General features: G+C 46.4%; 5 protein-coding genes across 15 annotated transcripts in view; 3 read left to right on the top strand and 2 right to left on the bottom strand.

Annotated features, from left to right (window-relative positions):
• Positions 1-3,344, top strand: part of LOC121593002 (fringe glycosyltransferase) — a 123,899-nt gene extending 120,555 nt beyond the window's left edge. The window contains exons 6-7 of the mRNA XM_041915016.1: positions 1,575-1,755; positions 1,822-3,344. Of these exons, the coding sequence (XP_041770950.1) occupies positions 1,575-1,755; positions 1,822-2,072 (432 nt within the window). The 3' untranslated portion in view covers positions 2,073-3,344. The remainder of the gene's footprint in view (positions 1-1,574; positions 1,756-1,821) is intronic.
• A 2,069-nt stretch (positions 3,345-5,413) lies between these two features.
• Positions 5,414-7,426, top strand: LOC121594022. Its single transcript, XM_041916884.1, has 3 exons — positions 5,414-5,634; positions 5,704-6,951; positions 7,026-7,426. The coding sequence occupies exons 1-3, from the start codon at positions 5,543-5,545 to the stop codon at positions 7,360-7,362; spliced, it is 1,677 nt and encodes a 558-aa protein (XP_041772818.1). The 5' UTR covers positions 5,414-5,542; the 3' UTR covers positions 7,363-7,426.
• Positions 7,427-8,857: 1,431 nt separating this feature from the next.
• On the top strand, positions 8,858-9,665 carry LOC121593993 (transcription initiation factor TFIID subunit 3-like). The gene is made up of 2 exons (XM_041916825.1): positions 8,858-8,982; positions 9,057-9,665. Exon 2 carries the CDS (start codon positions 9,083-9,085, stop codon positions 9,479-9,481), a length of 399 nt encoding a protein of 132 aa, XP_041772759.1. The 5' UTR covers positions 8,858-8,982; positions 9,057-9,082; the 3' UTR covers positions 9,482-9,665.
• Positions 9,557-11,073, bottom strand: LOC121593992 (pyrroline-5-carboxylate reductase 1-like). Its single transcript, XM_041916824.1, has 2 exons — positions 10,578-11,073; positions 9,557-10,511 (listed from the first exon to the last, which is right to left on the bottom strand). The coding sequence occupies exons 1-2, from the start codon at positions 10,899-10,901 to the stop codon at positions 9,735-9,737; spliced, it is 1,101 nt and encodes a 366-aa protein (XP_041772758.1). The 5' UTR covers positions 10,902-11,073; the 3' UTR covers positions 9,557-9,734.
• Positions 11,074-13,369: 2,296 nt separating this feature from the next.
• LOC121594333 (mediator of RNA polymerase II transcription subunit 13) overlaps positions 13,370-21,735 on the bottom strand; it is a 58,010-nt gene continuing 49,644 nt past the window's right edge. For all 11 annotated transcript variants that reach the window (XM_041917477.1, XM_041917475.1, XM_041917484.1 and 8 more), the window contains 5 exons: positions 21,487-21,719; positions 19,457-20,302; positions 19,258-19,381; positions 19,033-19,178; positions 13,370-18,945 (listed from right to left, as the gene is read on the bottom strand). In XM_041917477.1, coding sequence (XP_041773411.1) covers positions 18,568-18,945; positions 19,033-19,178; positions 19,258-19,381; positions 19,457-20,302; positions 21,487-21,719 — 1,727 coding nt within the window. In that variant the 3' untranslated portion in view covers positions 13,370-18,567. The remainder of the gene's footprint in view (positions 18,946-19,032; positions 19,179-19,257; positions 19,382-19,456; positions 20,303-21,486; positions 21,720-21,735) is intronic.

The following is a 21,735-nucleotide window of genomic DNA, read 5'->3' on the forward strand; positions in this document are numbered from 1 at the left end:
CGACGACACTTTCAAACATCGGAACTTGCTTCCTTTTAGAGACCGTATATGGCTATAGCTGTCGCTATGCAAGCGTGCGTGTGTGTGAGTATGTCCGCAAAAATTATAATTCATCGCACACAACATGCGAATGGTGTAACAAAACTTTGCCCAGCGCGAGAGATTGCGCGAATGTGGGAATATGGGATCAGAACAAAACAGCAGCACACAGCAGCCCTCTGCAGCATTATCATAAAGGTATCATGAATAAAGATCGTCCCAACGATCGATCAATCGAATCTGCTGAAGGTTTCGAGGCACCAGAGCACGAAGTTTGTTACGTCGTATGGTACGTATCTTTTGCTCCGATGGAATAGCGACGAGTGCGCGATCAAAATCAGCGCTACCAGAGAGAAAGAGAGAAAGACAGGCCAACTGCGATATGATCACAAAACAAGAGCTTAAATTTTGGAGCTTTTGTTTTCGCTTGACGTACACACAAACCCAACGATGGGACACTAAAAGTGGAGATACACCAAAAAAGGATACAACATTTACTACAGAACAGTGCAGTTCTAAATATGGAGCAGTGGTTGATAATATTATCTGCACCGCGCCAGGTTCAACTTCAACAAGAGATCTTAATCTGTCGATCAAAAAGGTGATGATGATTGGTGGCGCAATTGAGGCGCGATCGTAACTGCGGGGTGAAGTCAAATTCCTGCTTGTTATCTATACACGTTAAATGATTTAAACTTCTTATTTTTGGTATGATCAATGCATTTCCAAAACTTAAATGTATCATTGTAGAGTACCAAACTTGTGATCATTGTCAGATCGTTGTGCGCCGTTTCCAAATTCATCAAGCCATGTCATTACAAGTTTGTTTGAGTGGAATCCCTTGCTTGAAAGTGAGCCTAGATATCTGAGGTTTGCTGCTTCTTTGCATAGTGAAGTTCTAGATCCCAAAGGATCTTAGTTCAGACTGCAAGCTTAGTCGAAAAGAGAGCCTGGACATCTGATATAGATGTATAAGCACTAGCATAGCTGCTTCTATTAGAAAGCCCAACTACACCGGTCCTTCAGATCTTTCGAAGAAAACAATACCGATATTAGATATTGTCATTCAAATGAAGAATCTTATCATTGGAACGAGATGGTCAATTGGAGAGCAAATTAGATAAACAGTGATGAAGAACAGTGAACAGAGCATCCTCCTCCAATAACGTATTGATCTTAGACAATGTGCAAATGATCACAAATACTTTGCAGCGATCGAATAAACAACCTTTTCGACTACAAGTCCCAACACAGGATGTCAACTCATGTTCGTCCCAAACTCCAAGCAACGTTCGTAAGAACGCTTGAAACAATCCCGCCGTACGGCACCCGTCCGAGGCCGTCTTGCTGACGTGCACGATCGTAAATATTTGTGCGCCTGCACCCCGTGTCACCCTCAATTCAGTCTCAATTGATTCGCCCAATCAACTCTCATCAGCGCGCAAACTGCGTCGTGCGCGAAATATTCAGACCACAGACACCATTTAACCCCGTTTCTCAACCGCTCCCTGTGTTTCTTCTTCTCTTTTCAACAGACCAAAACATCGACGGAAGTGAACAAGAAGATAACGTTCTGGTTCGCAACCGGTGGCGCTGGGTTTTGCGTAAGCCGTGCCCTTGCGCTGAAGATGATGCCGATCGCTGCTAGCGGGAAGTTTGTGGCGATCGGGGACAAGATTCGCTTTCCGGATGACGTTACGATGGGCTTTCTAATCGGTAAGTTGGCGCAACACTGCTCGCGTTGCAACAAACGCTAACATGCTGCTTTCGTTTTTCGCACAGAACACATCCTGAAGGTGCCACTGACCGTGATCGATGCGTTCCATTCCCACCTGGAACCGATGGAGTTTATCCGGCCGGAAACGTTCCACGATCAGGTTTCGTTCAGCTACGCCCGCATGCGCAACGAGTGGAACGTCGTGAAGGTGGACGGGGGTTTCGACCTGAAGACGGACCCGAAACGGATATACTCGCTGCACTGCTATCTGTATCCGTTCTTCAGCATCTGTCCCAAGTCGATAAGACGGCGATGATGAAGAGGATGATGCCGACCCCGGGGAAGGACACACGCAAACACGCCATAGCACACAGTCTGCAACCGTACTGACCGGACGGAGCGCCACTGAATGAAACACAGCAGATAGAGCCAAATCAAAGGATTAAGATTACGACGAAACCGTGTTGCTGGGATGGGAGGCAGAGGTATCAACGCCCGATGTTCTCTGGATGCGTAATGTAATGCGCACTAGAAGGAAGTGATTGTATAGAGCAGGCAGCAGCAATGTGCATACTATTATACTTTGAAAAAAAAAAACTGTGATCGAGAGAAGAAACGAAAGAAAGGGTGAAGTTGAAAACAGGCAATAGTAAGAAGCAGGTGGTAGGTGTAAGACAACGATTGACAATAGTAAACGGTTAATGTGCAAAAGAAGAGATCACGCAATACTAAAAGCAAGATGTTAATAGGACCATAAAATTACACAAGAACATAAAAGTGTGTAAAAAGTATAGGAAAACCCTCTCAACTATATTTATGTTGAACAGAATTAAAAGCGATTGCACTACCTAACCACCATGAAGGGGGACACAGGCAAGGTAGAACAAGGAAACTCAATGTATACAAAAGAGCTTGAGTGGGTGTGTGTTTTTGTTTTACATACAAAAAAAAACTACACTGTGAAACGCTCAAAAACCAACCAATTGCGCGCTGGGTAAAGGGACGATCCACGTTCCTTATTTACTTTGCACAGCCATGTGCTGAATAATTGGATCGATGGAAACCAACGAAGCATGCTGCCAACGATCGATTATCAGTCTAGTCTTCAGCGTGTAGAGCATAGGCATAGTTAAGACGCTGCTGGTTTGAGCGTGAGGAACGCTGTGTGAGAAAGGCTTCAAACCGATGTCTTCCAACACGACGACGAAGGGGGAAGCGTGATTTGAAATCAACCCCTGTAGCGTGTGTTCTTGTTTTAGTCGATTAATCGGAAAACGTGTACATATTTCACCACTATGTTTAGCGAGCTGCCGGCGGTGAGTGAGAGAGCTGGCAGCGGATTTTAGTGCTAAGTTTGTTATCGAAGAATAATCTGTCAAATTGTCGATAGGTAGGGTAAGCACAGGCAAGGGATTGTTTGAAGCAAGCAGGACTATAAAAAGCGTAGCAAAAGTAATGGAAACTAACGGACTAGCTAAAGGGATGTACGCTTGTATAGCAAATGTACAGTACGATGAGTACGGTTTTGTTAAGTGGATTGTTCAAAACAAGTTGTAAACATAAAATAAAAAAAATGGTGATATCAAAATGTATAAGGCGTGCTTTTATCAACTGGAATGGTTTCTTTGATCCGAACATGATTCTGAACTGACCCCATTCGAAAGTGCCCTGACAGTCAGCACGGTTTCGGTTGCGAAAGGATTAATCTAGTACGACGCACTACTGAGCAGTTACGATCACTCGAATGACGAGGGGAAATAGGTGCAATCAATGTATCTTCTTGCGCTGAAGACGAAATGGCTCTAATCCGAAAAATTGGAAAATCCCATTTGAATACAGTCGAACTTGACCAAGGATTTCGTTAAGGATGGAGACGGATAGGATTTGTTGATTTGTTTATTTTGCTAAGAGAGTCAAACCACAAGGGATGAAAGCAATATTCCACAGTAGCCCGATAGAAAAATCGGGCCGATAGGCTTCATTCGTCACCCTGAAGTATTATTGCAACCAAGTATTTTGAGACCAAGAATTTTACGACCAAGATTTTTGCGACCAAGATTTTTGCGACCAAGATTTTTGAGACCAAGAAGTTTGCGACCAAGAATTTTGCGACCAAGAATTTTGCGAAAAAAATTCTTGGTCACAAAATTCTTGGTGGCAAACTTCTTGGTCGCAAAATTCACGCCTTGTTTATAACAGTTGTAGAACAAATGAGCTGTCAAATCTTCCGCACCTCTAATCGCGCCTGCTGTTTTGCAGAGATACCCAACTTCGGTATTGCTGAGATTTTCGCAGTAGCGCAAACCGATTATTTTTACTTTTTCTGGTGGATTTCTGTGAAAACTCGTGTCGAGAAACGAGTTTTGTACTTTATTTTGCATAAACTATGCACATTTAATCGTCACCAGATCTCGGATAAGTCCATACATGAACCGCGATTATCTAAGGCCCGTGTCTGTGCTCCATCGCATGCGATTTTATCGCACGTGCTGTCAAACGCTTTTTCGTATAATATTGCGATTATTTGGATGATTTTAATAATATAACGATTATGAAAAATTAAGTTGAGATTGTTCCTACAAAACACCACACATTTAGTTTGACAGATAAAATCGGATGCGGCGTCCGACGAAGTCAAAATTTTTTGATTCCGTCGTACGACGAAATCGCACGTCCGACGTTATCTGTCAAATCCCATATAAAATTTTGACAGGCCTTCCGATAAAATCGCATCCGACGGAGCACAGACACGGGTCTAAGTAAGATCTGCGAAGATGACATATTTTTAATCAATCTGCTATTTTTTTTTATTTCACATAGTTTATGCAAAATAAAATGCATAACTCGTTTCTCGACATGATTTGTCAAACAAATTTAACAGAAAAAGTAAAAATAAACGGTTCGCGCTACTGCGAAAATCTCAGCAATACCGAAATTGGGTACATCCGCGAAACAGCAGGCGCGATTGGCGGCGCGAATGTTTTGACAGCCCAACTGTTCTACAACTGTTATAAACAAGGCGTGAATTTCGCGGTACCACGACGATCTTGGTTCGTGTATTTCCTGTCTTAAATTAAGCAAGATTGATGTGATTTGCTTGTACACGGATGTTCGAGATACGTTGTATTTTGCGCCTGTTTTCGGTCCCTGATAATAGTGTATCTCGGAGACCGACTGTCGATGGCCCCACAATAGGAATGATTTTTTCTTCAATTCTGCTCTTTTATCTTACACATTCCGTTGCATGAATTCGTGCCAATTCTAATATTGAAAAGCAGAATCATTTAGTGTAAATAATGCAACTTACCAACAACAACAGCTTTCTTCCGTTTTTGTTTACTTCACCGGCGCGCCACCGGAGAACCAGAAGCACAGTATTTGCATGTTGAACTGCAGATACTGCTGCGTAAAACAGCAAGACACTCCCATTGCCCAACAACTACACGTAGTTCACCCATTTTTTCAGCAAAATTCTAACTGAAACCATTACTATTCTCACAATTGAAAACAACACTACGTCTTTCGTAGAAGGCGCCACAACATTTGGAAAACGGCATGACAGCAAGCGCATCATTACCACAGTACATGTGGCTTTCGCTATTCTCCGCCAGATGGCATCCGCTGCCCGTTCGCTCCCGTTTGACATTTCCACCTATTGTTTACAAAACAATCTCACGTGCGGACCTGTCACGGCACCAGCACTGCAGCGCCCGGCAACCGCTCATGAAGTCAGCTGCATTTCAATAGTTTCTAATTATTGCTAGTAATTTCATTCCCCCTTGCCAAATGGAAGGTAATGCCGCACCGACCGAACCGCCGGTGTGCAACATCGACAAGCGACCGGAGAACCAAACGTACATTTCGGCATGGCGTGACAGGTAAGCGTCGCGCACCCGATCTGTCGGCGAGTTTCAACAAACATTCCTCTACTGCACTCTCCACCGCAGATCCGAGTTCCAATCGGTGTATGAAAAGATATTCAACTCCCGCCCGGACGACATCGAAACGAAGGAGGATGCGCTCCGGTGGCTCAAGATGTGGCGCACCCGGCAGATGAAGGAGGTCCCGATCTGCGTTCGCTGCACGTTCCAAATACTCGAGGCGCAGGTGTTCGATCTGCGCAGCCGGCGGGCCGCCAGTGACGAGGCGGGCAACGCGATGGAGATTAAAAACATCTACGCCGGTGCGTTCACGCGCTTCATCAACTTTCTCACCGAGGGCGGGGGCACGCGCAAGAAAAGCATCGCCGACTCGGTGCGCGAGATCGGCATCGAGACGTACCTGGTCGAGCTGCGGCATCTGTGTGCGCATCGGTCCGTCTCGATCTCGATCGACGTGTTCCGCCGGTCGGCCCAGTACTGTATGGATTGGCTGAAGCGGGCGTACTGGCAGCGGGAGCTGTCCGGCATGCAGCCGGTCAGTCTGACCACGCTGAAGTACTGCTACGTGGCGGAAGATCAGCTGCCGGACATGAGCGTCATCCTGCGGACGTACGACGCGGTGACGGCGGCACGTGTCCGCCGAGCGTACACGCTGGAAATGGCCATCGAGAGCGTGGGGCTGGCGGAGGCCGAAACGAAGCTGCTGGAAGTGCACGCGCAAGAGCATCGGTCCGTCCGGTTGCCGGTGATCGTGCGGCAAACGGTACGGTTGCTGAGGGAATTGCCGCTGCCGGCCACCCAGACCGCTGTGAATGCTGTGTGCAAGGCCGTGCTTGAGCACTGTAGGCGCATGTTTGCAGATGCTGTTCGGTACGGGGACGACGAGCAGGTACCCTTGGGCAAGATACACTCGGAGCTGTTCCGGACGCTTGCGGCCATGGGCTGTCTGCAGACGTTGTTCGAGCAGTTGATGGTGATCTGCGAGCAGGAGCAACCGGTCACCGCCACCGGCCAGGAGGATCAGCGCCCGTGGGCAAAGTATTGGGCGCATCGGATCGCGTTCGCGTACCAGCTGCTGAAGGAGTTTAAGAAAGCGTGCCGCACGTGGCCCGTGGAACGGTTGGGCCGGTTCGGTGGTGCGCAGCGCAATCTTTCGGCCAAGCAGTGGTACGCCGGGCGGTTAAAGTCGGCCGTCGATCAGCATCTAATGTTGGGATTTTCCGTCGACTGTCCCTGGCACATGAAGCTGTCCCGGGCGTACGTCCTAGCGCGGCTAACGGCGATGAATGACCACACCAAGGACATTGTGCCGGTGTAAGTGAAGCGTGCAGATTAAAAAAAAATGATAATAATTAATATTGTCACTCTCCTTGGCTTCTCCAATTTAGACTACTTGCCCTACTGGAACCACCACTTTCGCCAACGCAGCAGCAAAAGATTCGCAAACTAACGGAGGTGTACAATTCGGACGCTCTTCCCACAACTGGCACCAGCGGAGCCAAAGGGAAGGCAAAGGGCAGTGGCAACGGGACGAAAGACACGGATGCGGAAAAGGTTTACACGGCGGACGATGTGATGGAAGTGGTGGCAAAGAAGCGAGCACACTGCAAACCGTTGGAAGTCGGCACGTGCCTCAGCAAGAAGGTGAAACGATACGGCCCGTGGACCGATCCGGACGTAGAGGTGGACTGGAGTACCTATCCGCTCGGTTCGTGTCCCACGTAAAGGTGTAAGAAAAATACATTCTTAAAATTGGCAGTCCACCATCGGCAAATAAATAAAAGTGAAATTTAATTTAAAAAAAACACAGATTGCAATTTGTTTTGCTCCGCTCCACACTTCTCCAAAATTCAAACCAAAACGACAACTGAAGCTGAATGACGTTTGGGTGGGGAACTTTTGCTGTTCCGTTTAGTGATGGGTAAAGTTGGCAAAAAATACGGAGTCGACTCCGATCCGACTCCGATAGATTCGGAATCGACTCCGGAAGATAATTAGAAATGCCCTGCATTATTCGGAGTCGTTTGGTATCGACTGGAGACATTCGGAGGCCGGCTCCGAACGATTCCGGACGACTTCGGAAGACTCCGACTCCGAATGATTTCGGGCGACTCCGAACGACTCCGAATGACTCCGAGTGACTCCCATTCGACTCCGGTAAATTCGGAATCGGCTCCGGAGGATAGGTCCATGCTGCATTATTCGGATTCATTAGGAATCGTTCGGAGTCGGAGACACCTGGAATCATTCGGAGGCCGACTCCGAACGATTCCGGTCGACTCCGGACGACTCCGAATGATTCCGGGAGACTCCAAATGACTTCGAACGACTTCAGATGACTCCGAGCGACTCCGATCCGACTCCGGTAAATTCGGAATCGACTCCGGAAGATAGGTCAGCATTACATTATTCGGAGTTGACTGGGGACATTCGGAGCCCGACTCCGGATGACTCCGGCCGACTCCTATCTGACTCCGGTAAATTCGGAATCGACTCCGGAAGATAGATCAGCCTTGCATTATTCGGAGTCAAGAGTCCATCGGAGTCGCTCAAAATCAATCGGAGGCCAACTCCGAACGACTCCGGATAACTCCGGACGACTTCGACTCCGATTGACTCCGGTCGACTCTGGAAGATTGGTCCACCCTGCATTATTCGGAGTCGTTCGGAGTTTTCCGGAGTCGTCCGGAGTCATTTGGAGTCTTCCGGAGTCATTGGGAGTCGGAGTCATCCGGAGTCGTCCGGAGTCACCTGGAATAATTCGGAGTCGTTCGGAGTCGTCCGGAGTTATTGGGAGTTGCAGCCATCCGGAGTCGTTCGGAGTAGCCCTTCGAAACAAAGGCGTGTAAGTGCATGGCAAATTGAAAGACAAAAAACAGCGAAATGAAATGTCCGATCACAAACACATTAAAACACACGGCTCGACTCCGATCGATTTTAGACAACTCTAAATGATTTCGACTTTGATTGATTCCCAGACCGATTTCAGACGACTCCGGACTAGACCGAACGACTCTGAACGACTCCGGACGACTCCGACTCAGAACCACGCCAAACGACTCCAAACGACTCCAAACGACTCCGAATGGCTCCGGGCGACTCCGACTCCGTGCGGATTAAGTGGTTCCATTTCGCCGGAGTCGAAATCGATCTTACAATAGTCGCAGTCGGATCGGAGTCGTGCGTGCGCTCCAAAGAGCACATCACTAAGCTCCATTTTATTCCCTCTCTTCCCCATCAACGTGTGCGTTGAAAATTCGTTGAAATTCGCACGAACAAAAGCGTTCTCAAAAAGGCAAAGAACCACGGCGTCACTACACGATCGCTTCTGCAGACATCAAAAAGGTAAGAAAAGAATGTCCACAAATCACAATTTTCATCCAATTAAACCATTATTTTAAATTCCTAATTCCTTTTAGAGTGGAGGAGAAAAAACCCCCCCGATATGGAGTCCAACTACCCGTCGCACATGCTGGAAGTGTCCGTCGCCCAGATGTGCCTCACAGTCGGCTGGTCCAAGACAAAGCCGTCCGCCCTCACCTATTTGACCGCCCTGCTCGAGCGCTATTTACGCAAAATCGCCCAGCTTTGCATGGGCTCGGCCGAGCTGAACAACCGTACCGCCGCCAATCTGAACGATCTCGCCTTCGTGTTCGTGTATCTGCGCATCGATATGGAGCAGCTCGTGGAGTACTGCCGCGAGGTGACGCCGAACCCGCTGCCCTACCCGGTACCGTTCGTGGCCGTACCGAACGGTGGCCACCTGTCGCGATTGCCATCGTTTGCTGTGCCGCGGAACGAGCTGAAACGGAAGCGACCATCGGCTGCTGGGAATGGAGAGTAAGTGTGTGTATGCGTGTGTCCGTCGGTGCAGGAAAGCAAGGAGACTTAAACGCGCGCGCATCTTATGAATTGATCCCACCGTAGTGTACGCATCTTATTATCATCCTTCTCTTTTTGTCAAATGCTTCACACAAACGCATTTTGTGTGTTTGTTGGATGTCGTACAATAAACGACGACCCACAAACGCTCCATTCTCCTTTTGTACTATACACCAGTAAAGCGTGTGTCCGGCACGCCCCGGCCAAAGCCCCGTTCATTCCGTGGCATGTGCCTGCCATACCCTGGACTGTAGCACGTGCAGTATCCCGCGCAGGATGTCATTTTTGCACTCGATGCCGCGCTGTATCTCCCGCAGCGTGACCAGCTTTTCCCGCTCGATCAGCAGCCGCTCCTGCTCGTAGTCGTTGAGCCGCCGGAAGCGCTTCCGGTGCGGCGCCTCCTCCGTCTCGTCCAGCTGCTGCTGGTGATGGTGGTGCTGCTGCTCCACCGTCAGCTCTTCCTCCTCGGCAGCCTCCTCCAGCAGTACCGGTTCCTCCTCTTCCTCCACCTCCTGAAGCTGTTCCTCTATCTGCTCTACCTTCGAGGCGGTCGCCGTCACCGCCTCCTCCTCGCCGCTCTCTTCCACCGGTTGGGAAGGAATTTCCAGCTCCTGCTGCTCCTCCTCCTCCTCCTCGCCCATCGGGAACACGGTCACGAGCGTGTCGGTAAAGTCTTCCCCGGCCGCCAGCACCTGCCCGACGGTGGCCGGATCGAGGTGCGCGTGCACCACGTGCTGCTGCCCCGCATGGTGATCGTGGTGCTGGTGTATGTGATGATCGTGTCGCGCGTTGTGATGTAGATGATGATGATGATGGTCTTCCTGTTCCTCTTGCTCCTCGTGCTTGTGATGGACTGCGGCGGCAGGATCGCCGTAGCTGTACGCCGGGATGCCGGGATCGTCCAGTATTTGCTGGAACTTTTCAAAGTACGCCCACTTGGGGCGGTTGCTAATCTGCCCGGTAATGGCTTGCTGTTGCATTTTGGCTCGCACCTAAAAAGAAAAAAAAAATGAAATTGCTAACCATTGCCACTCATCACCCCCCCTTGCCACGCTCACCTGTTCGAACGTTTGTTTGAGATTTCGAAACTTTTTGTACGCAACGTCCCACTCGAGATCGTACGCGTAGATCTTCTTGAACTTCATGCTGATCTCCGCCCACAGGTCCTTCTTTTTGTGCTTGCGATCCTTAAACTTGTCCTTCAGCAGATCGTACTCGTGCAGCAGCAGCAGGCAGCGCTCGTGCGTCCATTTGAAATCGTGCTGTTGGTGGTGGTGGTGGTGGTGGTGGTGCGAGGTACTGTGTCCGCTCAGCAGCAGCATCGCCGCGGTGGATGCGTTCACGGCCGTCGTTGCCGCTGCCAGCGCCGCTTCCTCCTCCATGGCCGGGGCCTACCGCGGGTGGTGGGTCGTCGTCGTCGTCGTTTTTTTGGTGTGGAGGGGGAGGACAAACGGCAGCACCAAAATAAAGCAAACTCTGCAAAGCAGGATGCAGATTTCCAGCACAGCACAACACAGCACAAGTTTTGCTGCGATTTTGACAGCACCTTGCGACGGGAGACGAGAGTGGGAGAGAGAAGGCGTGAAACAAGGTGCAGGAGAGAGCGAGCGAGCGATACAAGAAAAAGGGACCAGCAACAACCATCGTGTAGTGGCATCCGTTTGCCACTAGAGAGCGCTAGAATCAGTGCACAGATGGTTTGAATTTATTTGAATTGTCCGTTCAAAACGGGGAAGTGTATTAGATTAGTTCCTTTTAGTCGACAGGCTGAAAAGTGGTAGTAAAGATTGTTGTTGATAAGTAATTAAAACTGTATTTTGATAGCTAGATGCATTCAATAAAAATAAAAATACATATTTATCACTGAGACACATGATGTAATGGTCAAAACATCAGTTTCAGAGGAGTTTGAACATAGCTATCAAAGGGAATAAGAATGAGAGAATTGATTAGATTATAAATTATAAATATGAATAATTATCTTGTTCGCTATAGCTGAATTTTCTATATATCTCACTCAACAAATGCCCGGAAATTCGTTTGCAGAGATAGTTCTTTAAAGAAACCATCTTTGAGAACATCGTATCCAGGAGGTTAGTAGGGCAAATCCAGAATGCAATGGCACTTCAGAGTCAAGGAACGTCAGAAGTTACCGAGCAAGGAGTTATTGAAGACGAACAGCGCATTAGAGATCATCAACATCATCAAAATCATTTTTCGATTGTATTGAGGATATTGTAACGAGGCGAATGGCAGCTATCCGACCCGAAGCGTCTATCAAACGAATACAAAATTGGTCCAAGATGAAACTAGTGGTCACAATCTGATGATATTTCAAGGATATTAGACACGATATGCCCGATGCACGATATGTGTTCAAGCTCCGAAAGGACCGTGTCCCCATACGTAGGGCTGACTACCTTGCTATGGGTAATCAAGAAGTCACTAAAGGCGAAGTCCAGTAGTGGTTCAGACAACGGGCCTTGACCGACAATGGTGAAATAGAAGAAGAAGAAGAACAAGAAGACAGGAAGCCTTCACCATCTCTAGGTGATATTAGTGATAGGCTGCTTGTAGAGTTTTCCTGGAGTTCTCATAGTTGTGAGACTCTTCCTTGACTTTTTCTTATGGGAAGTGAACTTCATGTGTTGGAAATTGGACTCTATTGCACCTTTTTTGGACAGGCTCCTTGGAAATTACTTTTGAATTTGTCCAACAAGGGTGCTGTAGAGTCCAATTCCAATTAGCTTAAGTTCATTTCACGCAAGAAGGAGTCAATAAAGTGTCCCACAGCTAAGAGAACTCCTGGAAAACCCTGTAAAAGTAGCTGCAAGTCTGCATGCAGACCTCTACAAGATGAGACCGAAGTACAACGAACTACCAGAGGAGTGGAATCTAGGTGTCACTTACCCAGTTTAGAAAACATATAATTTTCATAGGATGGCAGTCCTTTATGTATTATGTTCTCGGTAGATCCTACAGAAGTGATCATAGAACATCTGATCCCTGAAGTCCACCAGTATATAGATTTCAAGCGCGTCCTACCAGACCAATAGCTCGGAATGGAGCTTTGGAAGATAATGTAGGCGGAACCACTTTACTGTGTAGTTAATTCGGCTGTTTAGAGGGCACCAATGAACGGAAGGTGAAAGGTGCAAGGGCAAAGTATCTTCCATTTGATGTCGGAATCTTTCGAATCTCACTGGGGTCTGAAGCAAGGGGATGGACTCTCTTGTATATTATATTATCGGTCTGTTTAATTTCTAGGCTACACACTGGAAGGCAGCGTGTTAGAGGGGTTCTGATGTCTTGGAACGGTCGTAACTTCGGACAACGACATCAGCAGCGTAATCCAGTGACGCCGTGTACAGAGAAATCGTGCATACTATGGGATTCACCATCTGCTGAGATCCTTCAAGGCGAAATGTAAAGCGAAATGTAAGACATATTTCCTGGTGGTCTCTTTAGGACAAGATATCTTCAAGAGATTACGCAGGATACAAACGCTCTGGATGTGTTTGAGCGAAGCATCCTCCGGATCATCTCGATATGGCGATGTGTTCAAGGATAGAGCGTGGAGCAGAAGAATGCATCACGAGCATGCTGAGAATCTGTACGGCGAACCGGATGTCATGATGATAGGGAAAGCCGGTAGATTACTATGGCTAGCTCATGTTATTGGGGATGCTGATCCTCTGTTAGGCCAAGTACATGAAGCCAAGAGTCATCGACAAGATTCATTCAAGTCATCGATGATGAGTTATTGCATACGAGAGCCTAAAACGTATCTTCTTTCCACAGGTTCCTAGTGAACACTACAACGCATTGCGTACAACCAAACACAGTGGCGTATGCTTCAATCATAATCCATTTATTTTCTGTGTACCTTTTTTGTAAACGAAACCTTAACATATACAGGTATTATTAGTTAAGATACCAATATAATATAATTCATATATATGTATATATAGATAATTAATTTATACCAATTGTGGTTTTTGCAGTTTTTCTTCCACCTCTACCGTCTTGGTTTTTGTGTCTCGTGGCGTCCACTTCTACTCCATTGATTATCCCCCCCCACAAAATCCCATCATATTCTTTCCTCTTCCTTTCTCGTTTTTACATTTGATAATCAATCTTTATTAGCTGGTTTTTCTTTACCTCTCTCTCTCTCTTTCTTTCTCTCTGTCTGTCCTTTCATTCTCCTATTGGTGGTGTTTGTTTTGTGTCATTGTTAATGGGCATTAGTGGTTTGATTTGTTTTTGCTTTTCTGTTATTCTTGTTTTGTGTCTCCCTTTTTTACTTTACGTTTTACAGCTTCTTTCTTTTCCGTTTGCAAATATAGCAAAAAACAAACAAACAAACAATTTGTCTACCACTTAAATATCTCCATCCGTTTCGGAGAGAGGCTTTGCTGAACAGCTTCATCCACCTATACCCATCCGCCGGTTCACCCACACACAACACCAAAAACGGCCCCGGTTTTAGCTATATTGGGTGAGTTTTTCTGTTTGTTTGTTTGTTTGTTTTGTTTAATTTCGAAAAATCTAACTGAGAATTATTTTGACCATTCTGCTCCTTTTGCTTTTGAACCGCTCTTCCTTCTTTACTCCCTCCTTTTTGTTCATATTTTATAATTTTGTTTGTTTTGCTTCTGTTGTTCTTCTCTCTACCATTCTACATACAGTTAAAGTACAAATTTGGCCTAACAAATGATGGGCTTCTTACACTGTTTTTTTTTCTACTCCCCTCTTTTTTTATCCTTTAATGATGCAAAAAAGTCTGTTTTAGTCTTTCATTGACGCACTCTTCTCATTGCTCTTGCTCTCTCTCCCTCTCTCTCTCTCTTTATCATTCTCTACCAAAAGAGGGGGTGTTTCACCACCATGAGTACGATTTCATACTTGTTTTCTACCGCTTCTTTTCTTGTGGTTTTGCTTTTTTGTTTTACTCTACTATACACGGCTACACTTTCCTTCTTTTTTGTAATACACCTTTTTTCACACCATTATTCTTTGTTCCCCACCTATGTTTTGCTTCCTCTCTTTCTTCTCTCTCTCTCTCCCCTCAGTTAAAAAGAGGTTTTTAGTAACACATTTTGTACAGTACATTTGATTGTGTTTGTGTTTTTTTTTTGTGTTGTTTTGTTTATGAGTAAATTGTTTACTTTCTTTTTGTTACTGTCACTTTCTCTCCACTTCCTTTTATATGCATTAGATTTATATATATGTATAGCATTACAATTTGTTTTGTGTGTTTCGCTTGTTTGGGCTGTGGTGTGATGGAGTCGGTAGTTTTATTCTTTTTTGTTAGTAATTCACTACTTAAAAACGTTGTTTTTTTTATTATTCACTACTTAATATTTCTTGTTATTTTTAGTTGTTGCCTTCTCTTCACTGCATCAATACACACCTACCTCCCTCTTGCTTGCTTGCACTAACTGCATTTGTTAAACTACTTACACACTATGTTGATATCGCCTACCAGGGGTAATGAGGAAGGGAAGTCATTTATGTACATGTGTCATTCACATTATGTGCATCCTTTTTCCCCCACAAAATGGGGGTGTGGTGGTGGGAAAGGGAAGGAGTGTAGTTTTAAATTAATTACTTGTTACAGAGTGTGTGAGTGTGTGTGTTTGCGATTTGTTTTACTTGTCTTTCCTATCAAACAACTACTATAAGGCCTTGGTGGGGCCCCTAATTTTCCTCTTCTTGTTTGCCACTTGTGTGTCGTCTGTCTGTTCACTCCCTTTCCATACGTCTAATATATTACAATAAGTGTGTGCGTGGTTGCGTGCGCCTCTATGTCACCGCAAAAGGGACATCGAGCACACACGGCACACAAAAACACACACACACACACCGTTCTTCGCTTGGCGCGAGAACAGAGAGGCAATAGGGGGGTTGTTTTAAGGGGAGAATTGGTTTGCTCTTTGTTTTGCGATCATTGCACACACACACGCACACACACATTACAAGATTAGGTGGTGGTGGTCGTGGTGATACATAGATATAGAGTATATAAATATAAGTTATCAAATAAATAATGTTTCACAACAACAGCAGCTCCGCTTTACCCCGCTTCCGTGTGTGGCAGCAGCATGATGATAGCGGCGGCAGCAGCAGCTGCCAAACCTGCCAACAAAGCGCATCCCCTTTGCTGATCCGCACACGGGAAGGGAGGGGAGTGGTTGGTCAGAGAGTGTGTGTTTCAGTAGTCGCGATGCGTTTAAATATCTCTTAAAAATTACTGATCCTTACAAATCTTTTAAATCACGACATCGCGCGCGTGTGGGTGTGTGTGATCGTGAGTAAATCGTGAGTTTGGTGAGTGCTTTTGCTGTGGTGGTGGTAGTATGTTGAACCAAGGTCCGCTGTTGCTGCCCGTGTATCTTTCTACCCCACAGTACCTACCACAACACTACAACCCTTAATAGCAAAAAATGTTTTGTTAATCGCTTACCTAGTACCTTTGCGGGAGAAATATCATTCCTCCCGTGTCCAAGGGTGTTCGAGCTTTGATTTTAAATGATGATGATCATGATGGTGATATTCTTATTCGCGATGGAACGTTACTTTGAGTATGCGAGAATTGAATGCTTAAAAAATACAGGGCTACATGTTCTCCCTCTACTGCTCTCCCTTCTATACACAGTAACACCTTTCTCTCTAAAACCGCTGTACAAGCGCGCTTCAGAGCTTCGATCGGGTTGCGTTTGTTTGTTTTAAAGAATTTGTCTTAGGCTAGCTCTAGCTCTTTCACGCGCTCTCTCTCTCTCTCTCTCTCTCTCTCTCTCTCTCTCTCTCTCTCTCTCTCTCTCTCTCTCTCTCTCTCTCTCTCTCTCTCTATCATTCTCTTCTTCTCTTTATTTCTGTCCAGTTCGCTTGTTCTTTACGGAATTTCCTTTTTCTGTGCACAATTTTGGTCATTTTATGTGTGTGTGTGTGAAGGACAAGTGCGATTGAGAACCTAAAATCAAAAGGGGAGGAAAAACAACATTATACACTGCTGGACCCTTGTACTATCGCTACAACCGAGCTTTAGGCTTTAGAGTTTGGGCTTAGTTTGTGAATGTTTCTATGTAGAAGCACCTTGTGCTGCACATGGATGATTTTAACACATGAAATGTTGTTGTTACTGTTTCCTCTGTTACTGCTATTTAAATTACCGTTCATCGGACAGCTTCAGCGCTCCTGTTTGTGTGTATCGGTTGGTTGGTTGGTTGGTTGTTTGTGTGTACTACAATTAATATTAGCTATCCACTTACATACTACTCCTCTTCCTTCTATTTCTCACTAAACTCCTCCTCTTCGACCTAATCCGTGTTAACCGGATGCTTGCTCCGTCTTGTTGATTCTATTAAATTACCACTTGCACTTTATCTCAACCATCGTTCGTCAGCCATCTTTTCAAGAGCAGCGCCACACATTGGCATTTGCGGTTGGCTTCACCTCTCCTTACAGAAACATCCAAATGCTTCTCATCTTCACACTCCTTGAAGGCATTTAGTATTATACACTCCCAACACAGCAATAAATTAAACAGAGTGCACCTTTCCCTCCCCGGGGGAAACATTCTTATCCCACTTTTCCCACAATTGACATATTTTAACGATCCGTGTACGGGTTGGTTGCGAGACTTTGGAGTTAAAAACGGGTTCGCCGCCTGGTTTGGTGCCTGTTTTTTTTTTTCACGGTGACGGTGGTGATGGTGTTTTGTTCGTTATACTCTTTCCCATAGCCGTCGAGACGAATTTTGGGTTCTTCAGTAACGAATCGTACGCTTGTCTCTGCGCGGGGGCTCTGGTTTTGTGTAGTTTACAATAATTTTTGCATCATTTATTTTGTAACCCTCTTTCCTCTCTCGCTCTCTCTCTTTTTGTTTGTTTGTCGCACGTAATTTCAGACTTTCAGGGTGGCTGCTTGCGGCGTGAACAATTAGAGGCTATCACCACACTGTTCTCGTATTATTTTCCATTGAAACCGATGTGTTTTCTTACAGTAGGATAAATGGAGGAGGGATGGGGACGAGGAGAGCAAATCAATACTGCGCGGCACGGGGGTAAAACAATATTCCGAAAGATATGTGTTTAGTGGCTATTGACACGATATAAAAAGAAGGGATTTGAGCTATCGATGCTTTCGTAGGTGCAGCATAAAAAATAGCAGAATAAAAAACATACATTAAAATGGCATATTATAATAAATACTTTAGGAAAAATTACAATTACTTCACGCACCGAGAAAAGGAACGGTCGTGCCATTTGGAAACAAAAAAACACATTTACAAATTTGTCAATTTAAAAAAAATTCTTCCATACGAAAGAAATGACAAGGATCAAAAGGGGACGATGGTCACCTGTCTAATGACTGGTCTGCCTTCAGCATTTCCTATACACCCATTTAAAAATGAACGCATTGCACAAGAAAGTTAACAGAAAAATATTGCTAATTATGATAATAAGCGGGTTATTAAAAGGGAAAAATCATGAAAAACACAATCATGTCTATGGACAAACACAATAATAAGTTAAAAAAGCGTGCTAAAATGTGCTCCAATTGTACGCGGTGAGCACCGCTTTTAGAGCCTTTTGTGCCTTGAAGCCTTTGATGAAGCCGTTGATGAAGCCGTTGATGTATTCAGATGTCCGCGCAGCACAGAGTGTAATTGTGTGGGTTCGTGTGCCCTCCGATTGGGGTGCTGCTGTTCGTTAAATGTTACGGGGAGGAGGGGCAAAGCGAAAGGGGGCGTGCGTGCTTTTGTTGGCCCTTTTCCGGTTCTCTCCTTTCTTTTATCTAATATCACAGACAGATAAAGACCGTCAGGGTCAAGAAGATCAAGGGTCAGAGTGATCCAAAAAGATGGTGCGGTTGCGGTGAGTCGATTACTGCCATTACGCGTTGTCTCCGCCTGCTTGCTGCTCCTTCGTGCACTATGTGTGTGGCGATACTGTCCGGATTGGATTTTGATGGTGGTGGTGATGATGATGATGGAACCATTTTTTGGAATGCTTGCTTTGCTCTCTCTTTTTCTCTTTCTGTCTCTTACGCCAACGCAGCCGTCATGTGGTAGAGCTGCATCAGCACCTGCACGTGTATCGGCAGGCAGGAGAGCCGATCGTGCGTGTTCGAGTCCATCGCCAGCCAGGACAGCAGGTTGTAGCCCTCGAGCACGTACCGCAGCACGTCGGCGGTAATGTTCGAATCGAGCGGATGCTCGGTGGACGATTGATTCTGCTGCAGCGGATCGTCCGTGTTCTGCAGTATCGTCGGGCTGTGCAGATGCAGCGCCGTGCGCAGAAACACCGGGCACACGTTCTCCATGTGCGGGCAGGAGGACCAGAACCATTCCGGCATCCGGCCGGTGGGGGCCGTCGACACAAGGTACCCGATTGCTAGCGGCTGCTGTAGCACCAAACCGACCTGGTGAGTTAATGGGGGAAAATAGGGAAAAATCCGTGTATTAGACACGTGCAAACATGACGTAAATGCAAATAAAGCTTGGCTTACCTCTTCCGAATCTTGCGACCCGTAACCGTCACGGGACCCGGCACCCTTGGAGCCACTTTCGCCCGGGCTCTGCTGATTGCCTTCGAACTGTGACGGGCTTCCCGGTCGCGAGTGTGGCATGTTGATCTGCTGCATTGGCAAGTCGTCTAAAATAGGGGAAAGAATGACGCGACAATTATAGCTTTTTCCCCTCTAAGAAAATTATTTCTCTCTGCCTTTACTTACCCCAACACTTGAACACGTCCATCATGTTGATACCATCATCATCGTCGTCCCCATCCATGATCACCATGTTGAGATCCTCTCCCAAATCCAGCTCTCCGATCACGCTGAACGACGCCTGGGCAGACTGTGAAGGTAACAAAAAATACATTTTTCCCGTCAATAATTATTCCTTTTAATAATTCCCACACTCCTCCCCTACCTGTGCTTTGGCACTGGTCGGAAACACCAGTATGTGCGTGCAGGTCGCGTCCTGCGGCGTCGACAGTGGCGACTGCATCGACCGCTGGCTGAACCGCTCGTCCGGCGTGAACTGATCCGACATGACGCGCAAATCCGAGTCCGGCTCGAGCGTCACCAGGCAGGCGCTCAGTATGCTCGGCACCGCGATCGGATGCATCAGCGAACACTGCTCGCAGATGTCCTTCAGATGCTTGGACGCGCGCTGCAGGTTCGGTTTGCTCAGCAGCCAGCTCCAGCCCTTCAGCTCGCCGTGCCCGATGCGCCCGATGCGCCCGACCACCAGCCGCCACGGCTGCACCGTCTGCGAGATCAGCCCGAGGATAAAGTCCATCAGCTTCTGCAGCCCGTACCGCCTGGCCGAGGCACGCTTCCGCCGGCCCCGGTTCGGAATGTCGATGTTAATCGTGACCGTTTCGAGAAACTCGCCCCGATCGTCGGTCGCCACCGCGAGCAGCCAGCTCTGGTCCTCGCTCAAACAGTAGCTACAGTACATGATCGAGCACTGCTGCTTCATGCTCGTCTTGCCGAACGATTCCGTGTTTTCGCTCTTCTCGCACGACCGGGCCAGCACGTACGGCGGTGTGTACAGCCGGTACGGGACGCGGTTTTTGTCGTCCTTGCGCTTGATGAACTGTTCCGCGTTGGCGGCCGTCCCGAACCCGGTCAAGCTTTTGACCGTGTTCATGTGGGCGAGGTACTTGCGGCTCTGGGAGAAGACGCTCAGCGCCAGGCAGCGCATGTGGTCGCTGAGGCGCAATCGGTTGCGGTTGCGCCCCAGCTCGAGGATGCTTTCCAGCGAGATGATCTAAAAGTGGACGGATAAGAAGGATACAATTTTAGTAAAGCATAACTGGATTGGATTGTGTTTAAATGTACGTTTAGTGATCGATTGACATATTAAAAAATGGTATATCAAAAAATAACATTTTTATGTATAAATCAGTGTAATATACTAAATTTTTCGTGTACAGGGTTTCCCACGATTTATTGGTCAGTTTCCATGATTTTTTGGTGCGTTCCCACGATTTTTTGGTCGTATCTCATAGATTTTTGGTTCGTTCCTATAATTTATTGGTATTTTCCGATTTGATATCAATACAATCGGACCAAAAAATTCTGGGAAACGGCCAAAAATCGTGGGAACGCACCAAAAAAATATGGGAACCCACCAAAAATTGATGGGAACCGACCAATAAATCGTGGGAAACCCTGTAATACACTAAATTTAAAGTGTATTACATTTTTTTAAAATAACATAAAACCATTGTAATCCTTTAAATATCATTTCATTTGGTCTTTTATGCTTTATATTTGATGATACTTGAATATTCATTGATTTTTATTGATTGAGTGGGACACTTCCTTGGCTCTTTCGTCCGTGAAATGAACTTAATTAGTGGGAATTAGACTCTATAGCATTCTTGTTGGACAAATCCAATCAGAATTTCCAAGGAGCCTGTCCGAAAATGGTGCCATAGAGTTCAATTTCTATATGAAGTTCACTTCCCATAAGAAAGAGTGAGGGAAGTGTCTCACAACTATAAGAACCTCTGCGGCAAGCAATGACGCCGAAACTCAATGCGACCATTTTAGATGAATTTAGGCGGAATTTCGATACGACACCCTAGTCCACGAACCGGTCCAACATCCCCCAGCTGCGATCTATGATGCAACAACTCTACTCCAACAATTTTGTCGCGAAAACTGAGAGAAATTGATGGAAATCGAAAGAAAAGCTCAACAAACTGCCCACACGCATGTCTTCGTCCGCCATGACGAAAGATCCAGATAACTGACTGAAGGTAGTATAGCTCGCAAAATAGTAGATTTGTTTTTGCACGCAAGCTTAAACAATTGCCTTTCAAAGGATGTTTATAAAAAGCAATTATATGTCTTTGTTTTTTATCTATAACCGTCCGAAATTCAATTTTTAGTGCAAACGATCAAACAGCATTTCAAATCCACTTTTTCCTGCGAAAGCTAGCTTACCTGCACACTGATATTGCTGCGTATCGAGTCCGGGACGGCGTTCAGAATGTTCGAGTAGCACCGCAGCAGCGACAGACAAGCCAACCGTTCCACGTCCGGCGAATCGTTACCGCAGGTGAACGGTTCCACGATGTACAGCACGATATGGGGCGGATCCTTCCCATCGTCGTCGATCCGCATACCGTCGGCCGGACTGGCGGAGGAAGTATTCAGCTGGTCGCGATTTTCCGAATCTACAACGGAAAAAAG

This window comes from Anopheles merus, chromosome 2L, assembly GCF_017562075.2.
Source record: "Anopheles merus strain MAF chromosome 2L, AmerM5.1, whole genome shotgun sequence".
Classification (NCBI taxonomy): domain Eukaryota; kingdom Metazoa; phylum Arthropoda; class Insecta; order Diptera; family Culicidae; genus Anopheles; species Anopheles merus.

What these genes read in the sequence shown, in the direction of transcription:
- LOC121594022 (XM_041916884.1), top strand. Translation starts at nt 5,543, where the DNA reads ATGGAAGGTAATGCCGCACCGACCGAACCGCCGGTGTGCAACATCGAC. An exon ending in ATTTCGGCATGGCGTGACAG is followed by an intron (nt 5,635 to 5,703) that starts GTAAGCGTCGCG and finishes TCTCCACCGCAG; the next exon opens with ATCCGAGTTCCAATCGGTGT. An exon ending in ACCAAGGACATTGTGCCGGT is followed by an intron (nt 6,952 to 7,025) that starts GTAAGTGAAGCG and finishes TCTCCAATTTAG; the next exon opens with ACTACTTGCCCTACTGGAAC.
- LOC121593993 (XM_041916825.1), top strand. Translation starts at nt 9,083, where the DNA reads ATGGAGTCCAACTACCCGTCGCACATGCTGGAAGTGTCCGTCGCCCAG.
- LOC121593992 (XM_041916824.1), bottom strand. Translation starts at nt 10,901, where the DNA reads ATGGAGGAGGAAGCGGCGCTGGCAGCGGCAACGACGGCCGTGAACGCA. An exon ending in TCAAACAAACGTTCGAACAG is followed by an intron (nt 10,512 to 10,577) that starts GTGAGCGTGGCA and finishes TTTTCTTTTTAG; the next exon opens with GTGCGAGCCAAAATGCAACA.